We start from the raw sequence: 23,897 nt of genomic DNA, 5'->3' as shown, positions 1-23,897 counted from the left end.
TATGTGTGTAGGATGGGGAAGGCATGTGATCTGTCTGTGTCTGACCGAGGGCAAATTGTGATGGCCTGGAGGCTCAGCAGGAATATTTCGGAAACTGCACAATTTGCCTAGTGTTCGAGGAGTGCGGTGATGACTGCCTTCAACACATGGCAAAACCAAGGTGAAACCACATCCAGACCCTGTAGTGTTGGGCAGCCACCCCTGATTACAGATGTCAGACGTCATAGGCTGGGCAGACTGGTAAAACAGGACAGGCAACGAACTGTGATGGAACTAACATCAGACTTTAACGCTGGCAGAGCACATGTGCGTCTGAACACACAGTGCACTGAATACTCCTAACGATAGGCCTCTGCAGCCAACGACCTGTGACTGTGCCAATGTTAACACCACGAATTTGGCAATTATGACTCAAGTGGGCACGTGACCATTGGTACTGGACGTTGGCGCAGTGGCAAAGCGTTGATGGTCTGATGAATCCCGATACTTTCTTCACCACACTGATGGGAAGTCGAGAATCTGTCGCCTTCCAGAGGAATAGCTCCTTGACACCTGTACTGTGGGACAGAAACAAACTGGTGGCGGCTCCATTACTCACTGGGGAACATTCACGTGGGCATCCATGGGTCCAGTGGAGCTCGTGCAAGGCACCATGACCGCCAAGGAGTATTGTATACTGATTGTAGACCACGTACAGCCGTTCATGATTGTCATGTTTCCCAACGGCAGTAGCGTTTCTCAGCAAAGTAATGTGTCATGTCACAAGGCCAGGAGTGTAATGGAGTGGTTCGAGGAACACAGCGGCAAGTTCTAGCTGATATTTTGGCCCCTCAACTAGCCAGATCTGAACCCAATTGAACACGTCTAGGATGTGATTGAACGTGGCGTCAGAGCTCATAGTTTCCTTACAGAGAATTTATGGGAAGTAGATGATGTGTGTGTGGATATGGTGCCCACTCTCTCCAGCGACCTAATAATGCCCGATTGCTTCCATGACAGGATGTATTGCCACTGTTACCCATGCCAAAGGTGAGGTTGAGAAGGAAGTCGGATAGAGTTGTAACCTATCCCTAACGTTACTCAGTCTGTACACTGAGCAAGCACAAAAAAAAAAAATAATTGGAGACAGAATTATAGAGTTCAAAGGAAAGACACAGGATTGGCATATGTTTAGTGAGTCTGAACAATTCAAATTTCTGGTTGTTCAGCTGTCATGGATTGATTGCTCTAGTTTGTCGCACAGATGACAAAATGGTAGATATCGAAATAGAGGACAGAGGGTTAGAGAAACAATTAAAATCGCTCTAAAGAGGAAAGGCCGGTGAACCTGATGGGATACCAGTTCGTTTTTACACAGAGTACGCGAAGGAACTTGCCCCCCTACTTGCAGCGATGTACCATAGGTCTCTAGAAGAGCGTAGCGTTCCAAAGGATTGGAAAAGGGCACAGGTCATCCCCCTTTTTAAGAAGGGACGTCGAACAGATGTGCAGAGCTATAGACATATATCTCTAACGTCGATCAGTTGTAGAATTTTGGAACACGTATTATGTTCGAGTATAATGACTTTTCTGGAGACAAGAAATCTATTCTGTAGGAATCAGCATGGGTTTCGAAAAAAACGATCGTGTGAAACCCAGCTCGCACTATTCGTCCACGAGACTCAGAGGGCCATAGACAAGGGTTCCCAGGTAGATGCCGTGTTTCTTGACGTCCGCAAGGCGTTCGATACATTCCCCACAGTCGTTTAATGAACAAAGTAAGAGCATATGGACTATCAGGCCAATTGTCTGATTGGATTGAAGAGTTCCTAGATAACAGAACGCAGCATGTCATTCTCAATGGAGAGAAGTCTTCTGAAGTAAGAGTGATTTCAGGTGTGCCGCAGAGGAGTGTCGTAGGACTGTTGCTATTCACAATCTACATAAATGACCTTGTGGATAACATCGGAAGTTCACTGAGGCTTTTTGCGGATGATGCTGTGGTATATCGAGAGATTGTAACAATGGAAGATTGTACTGAAATGCAGGAGGATCTGCAGCGAATTGACGCATGGTGCAGAGAATGGCAATTGAATCTCAATGTAGACAAGTGTAATGTGCTGCGAATACACAGAAAGAAAGATCCCTTATCATTTAGTTACAATATAGCAGGTCAGCAACTGGAAGCAGTTAATTCCATAAATTATCTGGGCATAGGCATTAGGAGTGATTTAAAATGGAATGATCATATAAAGTTGATCGTCGGTAAACCAGATGCCAGACTGAGATTCATTGGAAGAATCCTAAGGAAATGCAATCCGAAAACAACATTACACTTGTTCGCCCACTGCTTGAATATTTCTCACCAGTGTGGGATCCATACCAGATAGGGTTGATGGAAGAGATACAGAAGATCCAACGGAGAGCAGCGCGCTTCGTTACAGGATCATTTAGTAATAGCGAAAGCGTTACGGAGATGATAGATAAACTCCAGTGGAAGACTCTGGAGGAGAGACGCTCAGTTGCTCGGTACGGGCTTTTGTTGAAGTTTCGAGAATACACCTTCAACGAGGAGTCAAGCAGTATATTGCTCCCTCCTACGTATATCTTGCGAAGAGATCATGAGGATAAAATCAGAGAGATTAGAGCCCACACAGAGGCAAACTGACAATCTTTCTTTCCACAAACAATACGAGACTGGAATAGAAGGGAGAACCGATAGAGGTACTCAAGGTACCCTCCACCACACGCCGTCAGGTGGTTTGCGGAGTATGGATGTAGATGTAGATTGAAAGTCCATATTCAGGATCTTGTTCAAAAACCTAATTCTGCTGTATTTACCATTAGAACATTATCTGCAATCAGTGTTAATCCAACACGAAAATTAGTCTACATTGCTTTTTTTCATTCGCTTATAACAGGGCAAGAATACAGTTCGTGAGCCATGCTGTGGCACGTGTGCCATAGTACCCAGCCTCGCTGCACATTTCCTCTGCCATCACACTATCTGAGCAGTAGGAAGGCGACGAGGGGTAAACGGTGAACGCGCCGCATTTGGATAGCAATGGAGTCGCAACTGCATATGACTTTTGGTTTCATATTTCTCAACAACATAGATCACAAATGAAACAAATTTTAAGTATTACAAGGATCAGTTCAAATATTCTACACACTGTAAAATAGCATTAATAAACTAAACTCCGCACAAACAGGCTATGAAGGCCCAACGGCACGACCGGCCGCCATGTCGTCCTCAGCCCGCAGGCGTCACTGGATTCAGATATGGAGGGGCATGTGGTCTGCACACTGCTCTCCTGGTCGTATGACAGTTTATGAGACCAGGGCCGCTACTTCTCAATCAAGTAACTCCTCAGTTTGCCTCACAAGGGCTGAGAGCACCTCGCTTCCCAACAGCGTTCGACAGACGCGATGATCAGCCATCCAAGAGTTAGCCCAGCCCGACGGTGCCTAACACCAGTGATGTGACGGGAACCGGTGTTACCACTGTGGCAAGGCTGTTGGCGTAAAACAGAAGTGAAGGAAATAATTTATCTTGCAAAAACCTTTACAGGCCTTCAATGTAATTTCCATTCTTGCTTATGACGGCATCGCAACGTTTTGGCAACTTCTGTATTCCGGATACGGCATCTTCATCGTTAAGCTGTGTGATTACTTGGCTCACTTCACTGTAAACCTTATCAGTTGTATCAAAACGTTTTCCATGGAGCTGTTGCTTCAATTTGGGTTCAAAATGGTTCAAATGACTCTGAGCACTACGGGACTTAACTTCTAAGGTCATAAGTCCCCTAGAACTTAGAACTACTTAAACCTAACTAACCTAAGGACATCACACACATCCATGCCCGACGCAGGATTCGAACGTGCGACCGTAGCGATCGCGCGGTTCCAGACTGTAGCGCCTAGAACCGCTCGGCCACCCCGGCCGGCGCTACAATTTGGGAAACAAATCAGAGTCTGGTGGGCTCATAAAAGAGCTGTACGGTGGATGGGGAAGTATTTGACGAGCGTTTCTCGCACTAGTAGGCCAATATGTGATCTTGCATTATCGTGCATAATGAGAACACCAGCTGCAATCATATCACGCCTTCTTTGATGAATTTTCGGGCGCGAAACGTTTTGCAGAAACAGCTTGTAGTACACGCCTGTTACAGACGCCCCTAGGGCACTCTACTTGTAGCTATGACTCCATTCATATCGTACCAAAGATCATCATCAGTTTCACGTTTGACTGTTGGCGGCGGAATTTTTTCGGGCGTGGAGAGTCGGAACTTTTCCATTGTGACGACTGAGACTTCGCTTCAAGCTCAAAATCTCGCATAAAAGTTTCATCAACTGCTCAGTGCTTTTCAGAAACTGTTCTCCTTCTTTTCGATAAGGTTAAAGAAATTCTTCTGCAATCCTCCTGCGAACTACTTTCTGATCTTCGCTCTGATTGTGCAGAGGCCATCTGGCAGCAGCTTTTCTTATCTTTAAATTTTCAGTTATGAAGTGACAGACATTCTGGCCTCATACGCGATTTCCTCTCATGATTATTGTGTATCCTCTCTTAAAATGTCAGAAACTGAGAGGTGCAGTCTGTTGCAGTTGATGGCCTTCCACTTCCTGGATTCTCCTTAGTGCTTCTCGACTTTCATGGAAACGAGCAGACCACCATGATATTGCACTACGATTCAGTACACTATTCCTACACATCAGTCTCAAAACGGTTTAAACTTCCGTTGGATTCTTTCCACGTTCGATTTTGACGTAGCAACAATGGTCGTTACGTATAATCCGACTTGACCCAGTTTCAGCTTCCATTCTAAAACTTAATCACTCATGACACATCCATGCGATTCACCAAACACATATACGACTGTCACGCCAAAAGTCTCACTCACAACTAAACGAATTTAAACTTGATCACTCCATTGTAACGGTCGTGCATGAACAGCGTGCAGGACGTTTTAAATGACCCACTGAAGACATAATATAATTTTTATCTGGTACGACTGTTAACATACGGACAGGGATTGAGGCAATTTCACAGATTTCCTTATCAGGTTGCCATGCAATCATGATTTATTTCATAATCGAGAAAAAGCTTTTAATACAGTTGAGCTTAGGGAACTGGACTGTGTTTTTCGTCACAATTTTTCTCTTCCACAATGCACTGTCAGAGAATTGCTTGGTCTGATGAAACGCGATACCTTCTTCATCATGCTGATGGGATGGCATGAATCTGTCGTCTTCAATAGGAATACCTTCTTGATACCTGTACTGTGGGGTGGAGACAGGCTGTTGGCAGCTCCATTATGCCCTAGGGAACATTCACATGGTCTTCCATGGGTCTGGTGGAACTCGTGCAAGGCACTATGATGGCCAAGGAGTATCTGTCGTACACTGGTTGCAGACTACATACACCCCTTCATGAAGATCATGTTTCCCAATCACAGTGGCATTTTTCAAGAAGATAATGCGCCATTTCACAAGGCCAGGAGTGTGATGGAGTGGTTCAATGAATGCAGTGGCGAGGTCCAACTGATGTGCTGCCCCCCCCCCCCCACCCACCCCGCCCTGCTCACCAGATATGAGCCGGTCGGTGTTGCCGAGTGGTTCTAGGCGCTACAGTCTGGAACCGCACGACCACTACGGTCTCAGGTTCGAATCCTGCCTCGGGCCTGTGCGTGTGATGTCCTTAGGTTAGTTAGGTTTAAGTAGTTATAAGTTCTAGGGGACTGATGACCTCAGAAGTTAAGTCCCATAGTGCTCAGAGCCATTTGAACCATTTTCACCAGATTCAAACCCGATCTAACCCACCTGGGATATTATTGAATGTGACAACAGAGTTCATTGACCCTCCCCAGAATTTACGGGAATTAGGTGGCATGTGTGCTGATGTGATGTCAGCTCCCTCCAGCAACCTACCAAGACCTCATTTCTTCCATGACATGATACATTGCCACTGTTATGAATGTCAAACGTGGATATTGGCTATTAGGTAGTTGGTCATAATGTTCTGGTTGGTCAGCGTATATTCCCACAGAAACTAAACACTGCACTTTGTAAACTTAAAGCTAACAAGTAAAATCTAATTTTAGTATAAATTTATGGGAAAACTCTAATGAAATCAAAATCTCAGGGCCATTCTTTCAACATGTAATTTGCAGGTCACGATAAACTCTCTCACTATAATTACAAAAACCACTATTTCCCAAATATTTGTAAATGCAGAAAATAATAACTTCCAGGCTGGCACCATAAATACAGAACTTAGTGACCATAATGGAGAGTATACTGCTTTCCATATAATATCTATATCCAAAATGCAAACAGAATTAGTCGAAGAAAAATGAACCCTAAGCGAAAAAAAACACAGGCAAATTCTGAAAACTGTTACCTAAGGAAATATGTAATGTGGTATGTGAGCACAGCACTAAATGTGAAAAGTACAATGGATTTGTGGAAATGTTTACTAACTACTATGAAACTGCAGTCTCAATGATGAAACATAGACTAAGGTCAATAACAAAATAAGTCTTGGATAACAGCTGACATTAAGATCTAATGTAAAAATAAATAAATAAATAAAAGATCTAATGTAAAAATAAATAAATAAATAAAAGATCTAATGTAAAAATAAATAAATAAATAAAATAATGAAACTTATATGACATTATAACGACACAGCAATTGAGTGGTAAATTTCATGTTTACTACAGAAAATATAAGATATAGGACAATGCTTAAAAAAGTTGTTTAGGGACCAAAAATGAAGGCAGATGACCTTTATATACAATCTGCTGGAAAGAAGACAAAAGCTATGTGGAAAGATGTAAAATAACAGACAGGGAGTGTCATTACAGAAATGCCATATCAGACTATGCCAAGATGAAGAATACCTTTAACAACTATTTTACAGATTTAAGCAGCCAACTAATCAGTAAGATTAACCCAAGTAACAAAATTCAATGACACCTATTTAAGATCAACAGCTCTACTTCATTGTATCTGTTCCCAACAAATGAAGAAGAAATTATGACTCTTATAGAAACCTTAAAAACCAAACAGTCTTCAGGAGTAATGGTATACTTGATAAAATAATAAAAAGATGTACTGAATTTTCTGTAGGTCACTGGCACCAGGGACTTTTCCTTCTTGTCTAAAAACTGCAAAATTGGAAAATTAAAACCAATATACAAAAATGGAAACACAGAAGATTTTGGAAATTACAGGCCAGTTGAACTATTGTTGGGCTTCTTGAAAATTTAGAGAAGGCCTCCCAAAAAAGATTTACAGGCCCTGTGCAAAAATACCAAATTCTGTCCACAGCACAAGTTTAGGGGGAACCACTAAACAAACACTGCCCTCTATGAATTCCTGAGTGGAATTGCCAGAAAGTGGACAGTAGCAAATATATTACTGGTGTATGCCTTGACTTGTTGAAGGTGTCAGACACTATAGATCATCAGGCACCACTATAGAATTTAAATCAATTGGCATCAGTGGCACACCTAATGACTGGGTCAAGTTATACCTTCACAGATACAAACAAATGGTGGGAATACAACACACTGAATGCAACAAAATTACAAACCATTCCTTAGAGTACAGAGAGATGAAATGTGGTGTTCCTCAAGGATCAGTATTTGGACCAGTGCAGTTCCTCATATATCTAAATGACCAACAAAAAAATTTATATTGTCAAAAAGATTATCAGGCTGCTGATGACACAAGCTTTCTCATTAATGCAAACCAGAAAAGTATTAAAAGAAAAAAATTACAAAGACAATGGATCACACACAATAGGGTAATCTTAAACTGAAAGAAAACCTATACCACTCTGCTTCTATAATGTCAAGGAAAAGTCCCCAAAAATTATAAACATCCATTTCTCAAACAAAATTTAAATAGACCTGCTGAGACACTCTTTCTTGGGCTCTAGATCCAGGATAATGTGGGATAGGGAACTCATATTGACAACCTCATCAAAAACTTGAGCACATCTTGCAGTGTGACAAGGATCATTGGAAGGTGCTGCATCAAACATTGTCTCAAAAGTGTGCACTACGCTAATGTTCAGTCACTTCTGAAGTATGGATCATTTTATGGGGAGCTTCCTCGAACAGCATTAAGCTATTTAGAACTAACAAGAACCATAAAAATCACGGAAGACACCACACACAGAAAACTTGCAAGCCATTCTTCAAAAACCTGCAAATCCTCCCATTTTCATACCTGCATGTATCGGATGGTTATAATTAAAGTGCAGCTACTCACGGAGGTTCTGTGCGAGCTATAATTATCATGTGGCAGCAAAATTTGCTAGTTATTCTAAATCATGTATGCAGAACTGAATTAGGCTGGGAAAAAAATCAATTCCAATTTTGGGCATCAGGTGCAAATCCTGTTCTGTGAATGCAAGAAAGACTTATTCAAATGTTCAAATGTGTGTGAAATCTTATGGGACTTAACTGTTAAGGTCATCAGTCCCTAAGCTTACACGCTACTTAACCTAAATTACCCTAAGGACAAACGCACGCACCCATGCCCGAGGGAGGACTCAAACCTCCACAGGGAACAGCCACACAGTCCATGACTGCAGCGCCTTAGACCGCTCAGCTACTCTCGCGTGCCTAAGACTTATTGAAATGTTTCCATATGTAATGGATTAGGAACAGGATGTGGGCAGAAAAGGTTAAACAAGTATAAAGGCATTATGTTAATTTTATTATTAACCATCCCTTACTCAATTTGTTCAACATGATCACATGAGATGCTGATAAGATGCTGTACAGTGTCAGATCTGCACCCGCTGGCCAATACTGAAACTAATTTTTTCAACTTAAATTGATTCCACTTTAATTCATTAGAAAACCTACCAAGTTTCACTGCCATACAATAATTACAGCCCATACAGGACATCCGAGTTTAGCTACACTTTAACTATGTGGCGTTGATAGGTCATATCAACAATGAACAACTTAATCTTTGACCTTAGATCACTCTGCCGAGCCGCCGTGTTAATTCATTCAGTCTGCATATGTATATTGCGTCATGTATACGTGTCTGATTAATGTAAATGTATATATTTATGTGCAGATAATTGTGGGACAGTTTGCTCTGTATACTTCTACATGCATCTCGTACCCATACTGGTGACGCCAAAGTTTGCACGTCTTTCATGCTGGGTGTTGTAGCATCAACAGGTTAGGTGCACGCCGCCATGGCCACCTTACCCAGCGCTTTGTTCCAAGATTTGGAAGCCCAACAACGATTGCCAGACCTCTTCATTCCTTCGCCAAGACCGGTTCTACACTAATTCACAGTGATTCATGATCTCCCGCCACATTAACCTCAAACTTTGTCCCTCTACAACAGTCGAGCACTACACCACTAACACAAACAATGGACTCAGGTTTCGTCTCACCAGACTGTGCTCCCCAACATGTGAAGTGTGAAGTGTGAAGTGAATAATATTCAGAACTGTGTACCTACCAATCGATAGTGTAATGCCCAAAGCAATCTACATTCGCACACATACTCTCAACGGGCTGCAACAACAGTCACTGTCTTACTGTGTGCAGTGCTGCCATTATCGCTAAACACACCCAGCCACTATCAACCATGACCTGTTCCAGTTTTGCCTCATTGGCAAACTAATCAAGAACATTTCAGTGTGCACAATCCTTCATGTTCATCCCCCCAGACCAGTTGTTCAAGTTTCTGACCACGTTGGTTCGATTGCATCATTCGGTATTTCGCCTTCCAATGGTGTCTTAGCAAACCCACCACAAGTTCCACCAGTCAGTCACAGTCCGACCTCACAGGGCATGTTTTCAATGTGCACAAGGAACTTAAACGTAGGTCAATTCAAATCAGTGCCTGTAGCCTATGGCCCAGTTTATGGGACACCAATGCCTACCGCACAACCGCTCGTTCCCACAGTACCGACCGTGTCAGCCGCGTTGTGTTTTCCCAACACATCAAGGACAGTGCAACTCGCCATTGCTATGGACATTTTCACCAGAAACACACCCATGCCCACCGTGCCGGCCTGCTGTATAGCCTCTCCCACCATGGACCAGCCAGTTTTCCAAGAGACACCGAAGCTGCCTTCGTCCCCACACCCAAGATGTCTGCCAAAGCTGCCACCTTTATACGAGGACAACCCAGTGTCATGGATTGTCAAGCATCTTTTCGAGTTGCAACACGTGTCCAACGAGAACTCTAAATTCCTGTGCCTCATCACGCACCTCCATGACCATTCAGACTTAGTTTGTGATCTACTTCTCTCACCACCCTCTCCACAAAAATACGAGTTCACAAAGAAGATGATCATAGAGTATCTTGTCTGCTCACCACAAGAATTAATAATCAAGATCTTGTATGAGGAACACCTGGGGGACCGAACCCAATCACAACTCTGGCACCGCCTTCAGCTACTTGTGAATGAGCATACCATGCTGGACGTCACACTGCACTGCCAAGCTGCCTACTGACCTACAGATCCACCTGCTACTGCACTCCTTTGATTCAATCGGCTCTTGTCTCTGTATTGCAGACCAACTATGTTCATTGCTATGACAATGCCAGCCAGCTCACCACTCACCGCTAGTTGGCACAACTGCTCTCACTTACCGGCCATCAGCTGGCAGAGGCAGGGCTTGCTCTGCCTCCACGCCTTCTTCATCGCCTAGCAGCACCGACTCGCTCTCTCCACCGTCCGAGCACTCCAGGATCATCCATGCACCATATGTACCAGTATACAAGCCAGAACAAATTGACGAGGACAAGCCTCCTCCACTGCCACAGTGCCTGCCACCACCACATCCAATTCATCCATACTGCTGGTACCCCAAGGTTTTCGGTGATAATGCTAAGAAGTGCTGGTTATGTTCCCAGCACTCAAACGCTGACCACAGGATCTGAAAGACACAGAGTCCTGTGGGGAACCTCACAGGCATCCTCATACATTGCGCTCCATCCACTAGTCCACCCGGCTGAGAGATTGTTTGTATGTGACTGACATTTCGTCACGGCTCGTTTGCCTAGTCAACACCAGTGCTGATGCGTCTATTATACCTACATCGATGGCTCCCTCCATCTTTTCACCAACAACATCGCTTCTACGAGCTATCAATGCATCAACAATAGAAACCTCAGGCTCTGCCAAAGTTATGGTGCACCCATCTCATTCTCTGTGTTTTCCGTGGACTTTCTACATTGCTGACATCGATGAACTAATTCTCGGTATGGACTTTTTGTCGCATTACAAACTCTCTCCAAATGCAGTTCAGGGTTCAGCGTTTCTGCCACTTTGATCTAATCTCCCAATTCACAATTGACATTTGCTACATCAAAGGCATAGACAACATTGCTGCAGATTTTTTCTCATGGATCAATACTATTTCACGCATCACTGACCTACGCAACCCGGTCACCCTACAAGCCTCCGATGAGGAATCTCAAGCTCTCCTCATGGACCCTCAAACATCCCTTGTGTTTACCAAAGATAAATTCCCCGGCGTTGTGGATGAGGTGTGGTGCAATTCTTCTACCGATACCTTACGCCCATTGCTCCCACCCCCCTGTGCCAGCAGGCCTTCGATGTACTGCATAACCTCAAGCACTACACGGCTCATCTCCAAGCGTTTTGTTTGGAAAATATAAAAAGGGATGTCAGACCTGGGCACATAGCTGCATCCCCTGTCCATGCAACAAAATCTGCCACCAAAACACCCCACCACTGGTCAAGTTCGACATTCCCCCCCCCCCCCCCAGGAAGATTTCATCATGTACATATTGATCTTATCGGTCCTCTTCCACCGTCAGAGGACCACAGATACATTCTACCCACAATTGACCGTTTGTCCCACTGGGAAGAGGCGGTTCCTTTACCTAACATCACAGCCAAGACCATGGCCAAGGGTTTCATCTCCTCATGGACTGCTAGGTTCAGTTGTCCAACAACCATCACCACTGACCAGGGTCAGCAGTTCGAGTCTTCCCTGTTCACCATTTTATGTAACATCTGTGGTATACAGAAAATTCATACCACTCACAAAGCAATGGGTAGTAGAATGGTGGCACCACACTCTAAAAACAGCCCTCAGGTGCCACGACTGCCTCTGGTCCGAAGCACTTCCATGGGTGCTCCTCGGCCTCCGCTCAACTTTCAAGCCCGACTTACAGGGAACTATCACAGAATTCGTCTTCTGGGAGAACCCCGTCCTACTCATTCAGCCTCATCCAGCCTCAGCTACCTGATGATTTCCCCCCTTCCCAGATTTCATAAGTCACATGCACACTCACTTCAAACATGCATGCCCACACCCACCTATCAGCCACTCCCCGCCAGACACTTTCGTGCCAACTGCTCTCAACACTTGCTCCCACATGATGATGAGAGACAATTTGGTCCAACAACCTCTGCAACCACCTTATCTCAGCCCCTTTAAAGTCCTCCAGTGGGGCGATACAACTTTAGTCATCTTCGTCGAAGACTGCCCGCAAACTGTTTCGTTACTCCGACTCGAACCAACATTCATGGACCCCAACACCCCTCTGCTGGCTCAGTATTCAGTATTCAGTATTCAGTTTATTCACCATTGACCACTTACAGCGGAATAGGTCTGAACATTAAATATACAATTAACAATAACTTTACAGTAAAGTTTTTTACAATTTAATTCCTTTTCTTTTAGGAATATCCTTATATACTAATGTCAATGCTTATTTCAAAATATTCTGTTATCTTATAAAATGGGTGTTTGAGAAGCCAGTCATAAACCTTACGTTTGAAAATATTATTGGTCAGTGACCGAGCAGAAGCTGGAAGTTTATTGAAGAGTTTTAAACTCATTATTTTGTGTGAGTTTGTAGTCTTTGTGAGTCTGTGTCTTGGTATGTCAAAGTCCAGTTTGCCTCTGGTGTTGTGGGGATGTATTTTCTCTCTGGTCTCGAACTCATTTAAGTTGCTTTTGACATAAAGCAGTGCTGTGTAGATGTATAGATTCACCACAGTTAATATCATGTGCTTGATAAAGAGGGGACGGCAGTGTTCCTTGGGCTTAGCTTTGCTTATTATTCTGATTACTTTTTTTTTTTAATTTTCAGAATTTCACTGACAAAGCAAGAATGTCCCCATAACAATATGCTGTATGAAATGTGTGACTGAAAGAGGCCAAAATATACCACCTTTAGATACTCATCAGTGACTACATCTGTCAGTCTCCAGATGAGATAACACACTCGTGCTATTCTCTTGCAGATATGGCTAATGTGTTCCTCCCAGTTTAATTTTGAGTCAATGTGGAATCCTAACAATTTTATTGATTTGCTTTCAACAGCTGTAGTTAAACCCAGAATTAGTTCTTGTGTTTTATCAGGATTACACAGGAGTTCATTAGAAGAAAACCAATCCATTACTAGTTCTAGTTTTTCCTGTGTTGCCTGATTCAGTTCTGTTGTGTCATGGTGTGTATTGAGCAATGTTGTATCATCTGCATAACACACAACTGAATTTGCTCCTACATGGTAAGGTAAGTCATTAATTGCAATGATAAACAGAAAAGGACCTAGGACCGAGCCCTGAGGCACTCCAGTCCGAACTTCCTTCAGTGAGGAGCATCTATTTTTAATTGATACATACTGTCTCCTGTTACTTAAGTATGATTCGATTACATCCAAAGATGGTTTGTGTATGCCATAAAATTCCAGTTTTGCAAGTAGAGTGTTAGATGGTATGCAGTCAAAGGCTTTGCACAGTACGACTGATACTAGATCCTTATTTTCGATTGCAGTTAACACCTGGTTAACAACTTCAGTGACAGCAGTAGTGGTGTTTTTACCATGCTGATATGCAAACTGTCTGTTGGAGAGGAGATCATGCTTATCAAAATAGTTATTTAGTTGACTGTACATTACATATTCAAAAACTTTAGAGAAAATTGGGACAATAGAAACTGGTCGATAGTTTTGGGGCAGATGCTTATCTCCCTTTTTAAAGACTGGTATTACTTTAGCAGTTTTGAGTGCATCTGGGAAAACTCCAGATTCTAAACACATATTAAAAATGAAAGGAAGAGGTTGACAGATAAGGTGTATTATTTTTTTCATTACATAGTTAGAAAACCAATAACAGTCCATACTTTTGGAGTTGGTGAACCTTGCCACAGCTTTTACAATATCCTCTGGGGTGACAACCTTCCAGTGGAAAGTATACATACTATGGAGCACAGCACCAAGATGATCTAGTGCACAAGTGCCATTTTGCTTGATTTTGTTTTTCTGCTCACTCACTGAGGTTAGGAAGTAATTATTTACTTCTTCTGGGACCAGCATTGCATCTTGTGTATGGGTTTGTGAATTATATTGGTTGATGATATCCCATGCTGCTTTACATTCGTTGGGAGCACTTTCAATGTAATGTTCACATGCTTGTTTTTTGGCCAAGGACAGTTTATCTTTGTAGATTTTTTTACATTTTAGATAAGCTCTGTAAGAAGTATTATCTAGCTCAGGTCCTTGTTTACAAGAATTTTTATATATTCTGTACAGTCTGAGCATCTCCTCCCTAGTGAGAGCTAGCTCATCTGTATACCATTTTAGCTGTTTGTTTTTCTGTTTATGCTTAGGGCTACTTTTGACTAATGGTGAGCAGGAGTACCATAACTCTATGAGTATTTCCAGGAATTTGTTAAACACCATTTCACCAGCACCCTTTCCAGGTTGTGTGTTGTATACAAAGTCCCAGTTAACGTAAGATATTCTGTCAATCAATAAATTAATATATTCATCTTTCTGCCCTCGTACCCATGTGGCATTAGACTTGATTCTGACTGATTTAGGCAACTTATCACAGGAGAATGTTAAAATCAATGGTTCATGATCAGCTAGGGCTCCACTGGCAAGTCTGACGTCGTACATATCTCTAGAAAAATTTAATATAATATTATCTAAGCACGCCTTATCCCGTGTTGGTGTGTAATTTGTACATTGTAAATTTAGTGATCTAAAGATATTAAAAAACGTTCTAGTAACATGTTCATCACTGTTGGCCATTTCAATGTTGAAATCGCCACAGATAATTAGTTTTATGTTAGATTTTAGTATTTTCCTCATAAGCAGCTCAAATCTTTCGAAAAATGTGTTTACATCTCCTCCTGGTGATCTATATAAGCTAACAATTATAGTATTCTCTACGTTTAGTCTTATACAGCTAAATTCTCCATCTAGTTCTGCACAGTAAGAGCTAACATCTATTTTAGTAAACATTATACTATCTTTAACAAATATTAGGGCACCTCCATTCTTTCTTTCACTTCTACACATAATGTCTCCAACAGCATACCCCTGAGGAACAAAATATTGTACTTGATCGCATGTCAGCCAATGTTCTGAGATACAAACAACATCAACGTTTTCAATACTGCAAAAATGTTATAATTGTAATACTTTGTTCCTAATGCAGCGAATGTTCGTTTGCATCACAGTAACAGATTTATCTTTATTGTTTATTGACTGAGAACACTCTCTCATTCGAATGTCGCTTTTAGCACCTAGTTCAAGTACAGGAGGTTTATTACCCGCCGATTCAGAGACTTTTATACTAAAAAATGACGTACATTCCAGGTATTACTCAAACCGCTACTTTCGTAGATCGTTTTATTCTGTGTGAGTCTTTCTTTAATTATTTCATTGACACGTTCGCACACAAACTTTTTCCCTTCATAGTTTAGGTGGTACCCGTGTCTGGTGTGAAGGTTACGCTTAAGTTTACTTATATCGACCACAGCACAATTTGCGTATTCAGAGCACAGTTTCTTTATTTTAATATTCGTTCTTCGAATTTCTTTATTAACGCACGAACTATAGATTAGATCGTGCCTATGAGGCACTGTAGCAACAACTGTATTCCTTGATTTATTTTTTTCTAGAAAGTTCTGAAGCACTTTTACGCAGACATCTGCTTCATTTTTCGCAACATCATTTGATCCCATTATGCATACGACAAAGTCATTTTCTTGCGTGGATTTTGTTTGAATGCAAGCGTCTAAAACATGTTTAGTTCCCGCTCCAGGTTTAACAACACTGGTCACTGCTAAGTCTCGATTTATTTCTCGAAACATACTTGATAAATTCCTGCCATGGCTATCTGTTAGAAAAAGCACACTGTTCCTTTTACCTGTTGTTTCCCGTTTATCAACATTTTTCCCAGAGTGACCATTTGTTTTCAGCGCATTGTCTTTTGAATGGTCTGGATAATTTACACTGTCTTTAACACCGTCATTGGACTGCAGAACACCGTATTTGTTTTTATCCGTAAATGTAACTGCTGTTGCAAAGTTCGTTTTTATTTTTCCAGCTAAAGTTCTACCTCTGTGTCTCACTTCTGTCCACTCGGACGATTTGTGCCTTTCGTCAGGTGCCACTTCGGATGATTTGTTCTTCGACCGTAGTTCCCGATTTTCATTCTTGAGTGTGGTGATTTCGCTTCTTAAAGTGTTGACTAAGAATTGTAGACCTGAAACTCGTTCTCTTAAATTTGTTATTTCGACGTTACAATTCTCGCACACTGCCTTTTTTAGTACATAACTGTAACTTTTACTCGTCTTAGGGTTACACACTTCTACACTTGCGGCCATATTGCACAACATCAGATTCTCCTAAAGACTCTCCTGCCAGTCTCCCCCCCGCCATGGAGTCCGACAATGATTCTCCTCGGGCCGCCACGCCGATTTTTTCACCCAATGCCTCCCCGTCGCCATTTGTGCGTTTCTCAGATATGTCAACCTCCATCCTCTGTGTGGGTTTCTCTGCTACCTCACCGACTACAGAGACACCCTCTCCTACAGTCGCCCTGCTCTGCAATGTACCCCCACACCACTTGGATGATATTTCAGATATTCTCATTTGCTCACAGACACTGCCTCACTCTCCCTCGTGAGTGCAACCTGATGACAATTTGTGCCTTCATCTCACAGGATGGCTCGGTTAGCATCAGGGCTTGCCACACCTATACCCCACCATCTGCCATTCAGCCTGCCTTCTCACGGGCTGGCCGCCACAACATCCGTCCTCGCTGGCTCAACGACTTTTGAGATGGACCTACCTTCTGCCACTCCGCCTCCGCACCTAGCCCCGGTCGAGGTGGAGGTCCTGGTCATGCGTCTACCATCTTGTACGACCACCAACAGCATCAATGCCCACACTGCCTCCCCCAAGACTCACCTGTTCTACTCCGTACTGCAGGGAGGGGGGGGGGGGGCTGTGTGTTGTCAATAGGTCATATCAACCATGAACAATTTAATCTTTGACCTTAGATCACTCTGCCGAGCCACCATGTTAATTCATTCAGTCTGCATATGTATGTTGTGTCGTGTATATGTGTCCGACTAATGTAAATATATATACTTATGTTTAGACACTTGCGGGACAGTTTGTTCTGTATACCTCTACATGCATCTCATTCCCATAACTATAACCACCTACTATATGAAACTGTAGTATTCAAAAAGCAGTAAGTGACTGAAAATCCTGCACTCTTCCTCGAAAATGAAGATTTACACACATACAATACAAGGCTGAGAATGTGTCTCCATATGCACCAAACAAAAACTAAGCTCTGACAAAGTGGATTTCTGCATCCTGGAAAGAAACAGTATTATCGACTATTGATTTTTCAATTTTTAACTAATAGTCACTGCTTTGTTAATTACCTTACAATTACATTTATGGTAATTGTTCTGTCAGGCTGGAAGATTTTATTTTATACAGGTTTTTAATCTCATACTTTCTATACTGACTTTTATACAGTTGTATGTTTTACCTTGTCAGGCTAGAAGCTTCACATTATTAATATTTGCACTTTTTATGTGGATTTTAACTATGGATCGAATTCCACGTGGAGTATGTCAGTACATGTTTTATTATCAGGTGCTCATTTTGCCGCATGAAGGAATTTTAATTAATGATTACGCATTCCACATTTTAACCGTTACAACTGTGATACTGGTTAATTGTGTATCCTAGCTACAGTGCCCTCTGCAGGCCTCAGTTTCCTTACATAAATACCAGACGCATTTTGATCATCATCACCAGCACTTACCATGCACCTACATGTTTAGTTTGACGTTGACACTGCATCAGAATATTTTATGGTATGTATGGCTGGTATACATGGCTGTTAATCATGTAAACATATTATCTTCCTTATGTAGCACCAGGACTTTTATAGATTTAGTTTCAGCAAATTAGCTTAATTGGGTACACACTGTTTTTGTTTTTCTAACAGATCTGAAGATGGCAATAGTAGAAACCAGTCATAGTGAAATGTAAAAATTTATGTGATCAAAACGGACCTGTAAAATAAAGCGTCAAAAATATGATCATGGACTTATTTTCAGACTTCATGTCTTTGATTGATACAGCAAGTATACAGCTGCAGTGAAGGCATATCTAATTGACCACTGCTTCCATGGCCTGAAAGAGTTCTTTCAACAAATAATGATGTACCAGTGCTAATAACAATGCACCAGTGATGTACCAGTGCTAATAACAATGCACCAGTATCATCCATTGAAGCCATTAATGAGTGGATTGAGTAGCTCATTAAATGTTGCTGCTGGTCCCAAGCCAGGATAAAGGAAGAGGGTTGGCATCGGGAAGGGCATCTGGATAGAAAAAAACCTGGCAAAACCAAAACAATGGTGGATACCTCTCAAAGCAAATGTTCCGGAGTATCCAACAAAAGAAGAGGGTGCAAAAGAAGGAATGAAATGCAAAATCAGAGTTGTAAATTTGAACGTTGGGGCATTGAAGGGAAAGAGCCGAGAGATTGTACACAATATCATGTGGTTACAAGAGACAGGTGGAAGGGTGACAAAGACAAACTATTGGCAGAAGGATACAAATTGTTCTATAGCAGTGCAGACAAAGAGTCCAGAAAAGGAGTAGAGATTACTGTGGATAAAGATCTAAAAGAGGAAGTCTGTGGAGTGGACAGAATCAATGACAGAATCATGAGCATAAAACTTACTATCGGAGGAGACGTCATCACAGTCCTAAGTGTGGTATGCCCCCCAGACAAGGTGTTCAGAAGAAGAGAAGGACAAATTTTGGAAAATCCTAGATGGAGTAACAATGGAAATACCAGACAATGAAAGGGTGATAACTGGGAGAGATTTAAATGAACATGTTCGTGAAAGGAGGAGTGTGGAAGACAGAATTCATGGTGGATGGAGTTATGGAGAAAGAAATGCAGCAGGGCACAAGAATTGTAGAAGAGAACAACTTATAATGTACAGGAGCAGAGACCATAAATGTCAGTTAGACTACTTGTTGTTCAGAAGAAAACACATAAAGGAAATAAAGAATACCAGGGTTATATACACTGAAAGTGTGGCTGTGCAACACAAACTCAGTGGGGAACTGACATAAATGTATCAAGTGAGGAGAACAAAGAATAAAGTGATGGAAACTGAAAAAAGAGGTGTTGGGAGAAAAATTCAAGGAAACAGTATTAAGAGAAGCGAAATTACCAGAGGATGTACAGGAGTGGTGGGGTTATAATAGCAATGTAATTACAAAAGCTGGAAAAGGTGTGCTGGGTTAACAACAGGAAAGGGACCACCAGAAGATAAGGAGGCATGGTGGTAGAATGAGGAGGTTCAGAAAGCGATAAAAGTGAAGAAAGATGAAAAAAAGGGACTTAACAGGAAGACAAGAGGGTAGGGTAGCCTACAAGACTGAAAAAACAAGTTGGCAAAAACAGCAGTGGCAAAAGCAAAGGCTGAGGCAATGGAAGAGGCGTATGAAGAGCTGGAAAGAAGACAGGACAGCAGGCAACTCCTACGGATTGCTAAAGCAAGAGATAAGGTAACAGTTGTGGGCTGGCAGGAGAGCCAACCCGGATTACTAGAGGAAGCCGAAAGGCACGCATTTTAGCTCACCCAGGCTGGCGTGAGGTCTGGAACAGGACAAGGAAATTAGACTTTAGCAAAAAACATATGTTGCTGCTGGAATACTTAACTTTAATCCGTAAATGGTGAACATCGCTCTTGACGGTACATGTTTTACAGCATCAATAGTAACTGGTAATGGCGCCTTACTAGGTCGTAGCAAATGACGTAGCTGAAGGCTATGCTAACTATCGTCTCGGCAAATGAGAGCGTATTTTGTCAGTGAACCATTGCTAGCAAAGTCGGTTGTACAACTGGGGCGTGTGCTAGGAAGTCTCTCTAGACCTGCCGTGTGGCGGCGCTCGGTCTGCAATCACTGATAGTGGCGACACGCGGGTCCAACGTATACTAACGGACCGCGGCCGATTTAAAGGCTACCACCTAGCAAGTGTGGTGTCTGGCACTGACACCACAGTAACCAAGGATATAACATCAATGAGGCAGATAAAGGATAATCAGGTGCAGTGTTACATGACCTTGAGGAAATCCTGAATAGGTGGTGGGAGTACTTTGAAAGGCTATTGAATGAGGAAAACCTACAAGAGAAGTATGAGGATGGAGACATAAATGAAGGAATGACCCAAAGTATAAGTAGGGAAGAAGTCGAACATGCAATGAAGAAAATGAAAAACGGGAAGGCCTTAAGGACAGACCAAATCCCAATAGAAGTATGGAAAAGTCTGGGAGAACAGGGGACTGATATTCTCTGGGATCTAATGCAGAATATCTGGAAAGGAGAAAGAATGCCGCATGCGTGGAGAAACAGTATACTGGTTCCCATATATAAGGGAAAAGGGGTATCCAAAACTGTGGCAATTATAGAGCGATAAAACTGATGTCCCATGCAATGAAGACCTGGGAAAGGATAATTGAGAAGAGATTGCATTTAGAAGCTGAAGAACGTGAAGAACAGTTTGGATTTATGCCGAGAAAAGGAAAAACTGACTCAATATTTGCACTAAGGCAGTGATGGAGAGGCACAGAGATGTACAAGCTGAACTGCATATGGCCTTTAGCGATCTTGAGAAGGCATATGACAGAGTGCTGAGGCAAGAGATATGGAGATGTGTGAGAAGTAAATGTCTGCCAGAAAAATATATCAGGGTGGTAGAAGGCATGTGTGAAGGTGCAATGGCACAAGTCAGGAGCAGTGCAGGTGCAACAAAGGCATTTCCAGTGAGAGTAGGACTACATCAGGGATCTGCTCTCAGGCCATATCTCTTCAACCTTGTTATGGATGTACTAGTCAAAGATGTGAAAAAAGAGGCACCTTGGAGCATGATGTTTGCTGACAATGATGTAATCTGTGAACCCATCCAGGAGGCTTGTCAAGACAAGCTTGAACAGTAGAGAAAAGCTCTAGAGGAAAGGGGAATGAGAATTACAGAGTGAAAACAGACTATATGTGTACAAAGGATGCCAAAGCTATATATATTAACCTGCAAGGAGAACAACTGACACTGGTCAAGAAATTTAAATACTTAGGCTCTTGCAGGCAAAATGATGGAGGACTGGGGGGCAAAATACAGCTCAGGATAAATAGTAGATGGATGAACTGGAGGAAACTGAGTGGAGTACTGTGTGATAAGGTTAGTGGCAGAATGAGAGGAAAGCTTTACAAGTCTGTGGTGAGGCCTGTGATGCTGTATAGTGCAGAAACTTGGCCAATTACAAAAGCCCAAGAGAAAAAAGATGGAAGTGGCAGAAATAAGAATGTTAAGGTCGATGAGTGGGATGACATGAAAGGATAGACTAAGGAATGAGTACATCAGGTGAACAGTGAAAATGTGGCCCATGGGGAAGAAGATCCAAGGAAGCAGGTTAAGATGGTATGGTCATGTACAGAGAAGATGGGAGTACTATGTGGGGAGAAGAGTTGAAGACCTAGAAATTGAAGGATCAAGGAGAAGAGAAAGACCAAAACTGAGATGGAAAGACAAGGTAGCAGGGTACCTATGGGAGAAAGGAAGGCTCAGAGAAGAAGCACTGGATAGGTATTTATGGAAGAGAAGGATCCAGCAAAGCATGCATCATCATCATCATCATCATCATCCATCCATCCATTGAAACCATAGTAGCATTGTAACCACTCAACCAATATTAATAATGTGTCAATAATCTGTACCATAACCATAAATAATTAATCATGTTTTATGATAGAAAAAGTACTGTTTTATATTACGCCCAACATCGTACTGTACATTCTATGTACCATAATATCTCATGAACAAATAAACTAAATAAGTGGAAAACAATAAATACTCCACAATATTTTATTGTGTTAAAATTATTAAGTGAATGGATAATGTCATGAACTGATAAAAAAAAATAACTGTGTGAAATCTGCCTAGATGTGCAGCTGAGGAAACAGTGTATTTTCATAAGGATTTGAAAGAATTTGCTTCCCATCTAAAAGAAAGGATGAAGCACACAAAGACTGCCACACTTCATCATAATGTCCCATGACAGGAGTAGCACCAGCTGTTAATTTTTTTAATACTGTTTCAGTTTTTGAAAGGCAGTTGAGATGTGAACAGCAGCAGCATTGTTGAAATACCTGCCCATGACAGCTCACTCAAACCTTGTGAAATCCTTAGCATATAATTAAATGTGCAATTAAAGTAGGATTTCATGCTGCCACAAGTAATTCTTTGTTAATGTGTTAATAAGTCATTAATCACTTGAAGCAGAGAAACTATGTGAAACTGCATTTACACAGTGCATGGTAATCAATTACTGTTGTTTCGGAAGTATCACTCTAATAAAACAACAATTAATATGAAACTAATTAATGTGAAACTTACCATTTAACTGTATCCATAAATTATTTGTGTTGAAATATTTAAAAATTGGGTTAGATTTAAAGTCTTCTAAATGCTCTTTAGGTATTTGTGCCGTCTCAAGCAGCTGAAGCTTCTCTTCATATATGACTAATGCACCACCCTGAAAAACATCTATTAAATCATACTGGGTCCACACCTCACTCATCAACTACTACATAAATACGTATAGATAAGGGATATAGCATTGTAATCAGTTTTTGTACACTTTTAACAAAAGTGTATTATTCCATTAAATACATATTTGCTTCAATATGACAGTTGATACAAGGTTTAAGTGTATTATGAATGCAACAGAATTATGTGCCCCTCTGTCTACTATCATTTGCCAAATAACATGTCTTGATGCTGTTATGGGATTCTGGATACAGATCATAATATATGTAATAAACAGTTCCCAAGTTTTTTATATACATATATATTTTACCATAAAGACTGATACGCATGAACACTGCATGAAGTACAAAGGAAGACTGAAGTAAACATGGCGGCTCGTCAGAGCAGTTAATGTTCCAAAGATTGTAATTTGTGTGGTCGATGTGACCTATCGACGCAACGTAGCCGCCCCCCCCCCCCCCCTCCCACAGTATGGAGTATGGACTACAAGCACTGAGGGGGGTCGTGTGGGTATCAGCATCGGCATGAGTGGTGCGAGGTGGCAGGCGCACGACCGGAAGCTCCATCTCCGTCGGGTCGGCGTGTGAAGGTGCAGTGGGTGGCCGCTGGTCCAACTCGTAATCCGAAAACCAGTGGGGGGGGGGGGGGGTGAGGGGGGGAAGGTGCGTCAGCCAACTCGGGAGTAGTGGTAGTATGGGAGGAGAGGAGGCAGTGTGTGAGCATGCCTTCCCCGAATGCATACTGAGCCATCCGAAGAAATGAATGCTCGAACACTTGATGGGTCGCACTCTTGTGTGAGGGACAAGCTGTGCACTATATTGACGTTGAGTTCCTCGGTGAGGGTCGGGTCTGTGCTGTTAGTGAGCAGTACAAGCACACGATTATCTAACACCATAATTGACACATTGTTGATGTGGTCAGGTGGTACGGCGCAGTGCAAAACAATGAAGGACGGGGCATCCGCGTCTCTAGTATCTGAAACGTCTTCAAAACTGGT

General features: G+C 42.1%; 1 protein-coding gene across 1 annotated transcript in view; it reads right to left on the bottom strand.

The window, feature by feature from the left end:
- LOC126160409 (UTP--glucose-1-phosphate uridylyltransferase-like) overlaps positions 1–23,897 on the bottom strand; it is a 155,574-nt gene that overhangs the window by 58,224 nt on the left and 73,453 nt on the right. The window contains exon 5 of the mRNA XM_049916905.1: positions 22,748–22,886. Within this exon, the coding sequence (XP_049772862.1) occupies positions 22,748–22,886 (139 nt within the window). The remainder of the gene's footprint in view (positions 1–22,747; positions 22,887–23,897) is intronic.

The sequence above is a fragment of the Schistocerca cancellata genome, chromosome 2 (assembly GCF_023864275.1).
Source record: "Schistocerca cancellata isolate TAMUIC-IGC-003103 chromosome 2, iqSchCanc2.1, whole genome shotgun sequence".
NCBI classification, from domain to species: domain Eukaryota; kingdom Metazoa; phylum Arthropoda; class Insecta; order Orthoptera; family Acrididae; genus Schistocerca; species Schistocerca cancellata.
The sequence above is the reverse complement of the archived record's forward strand: the minus strand, read 5'-3'. Positions and strand labels throughout refer to the sequence as shown.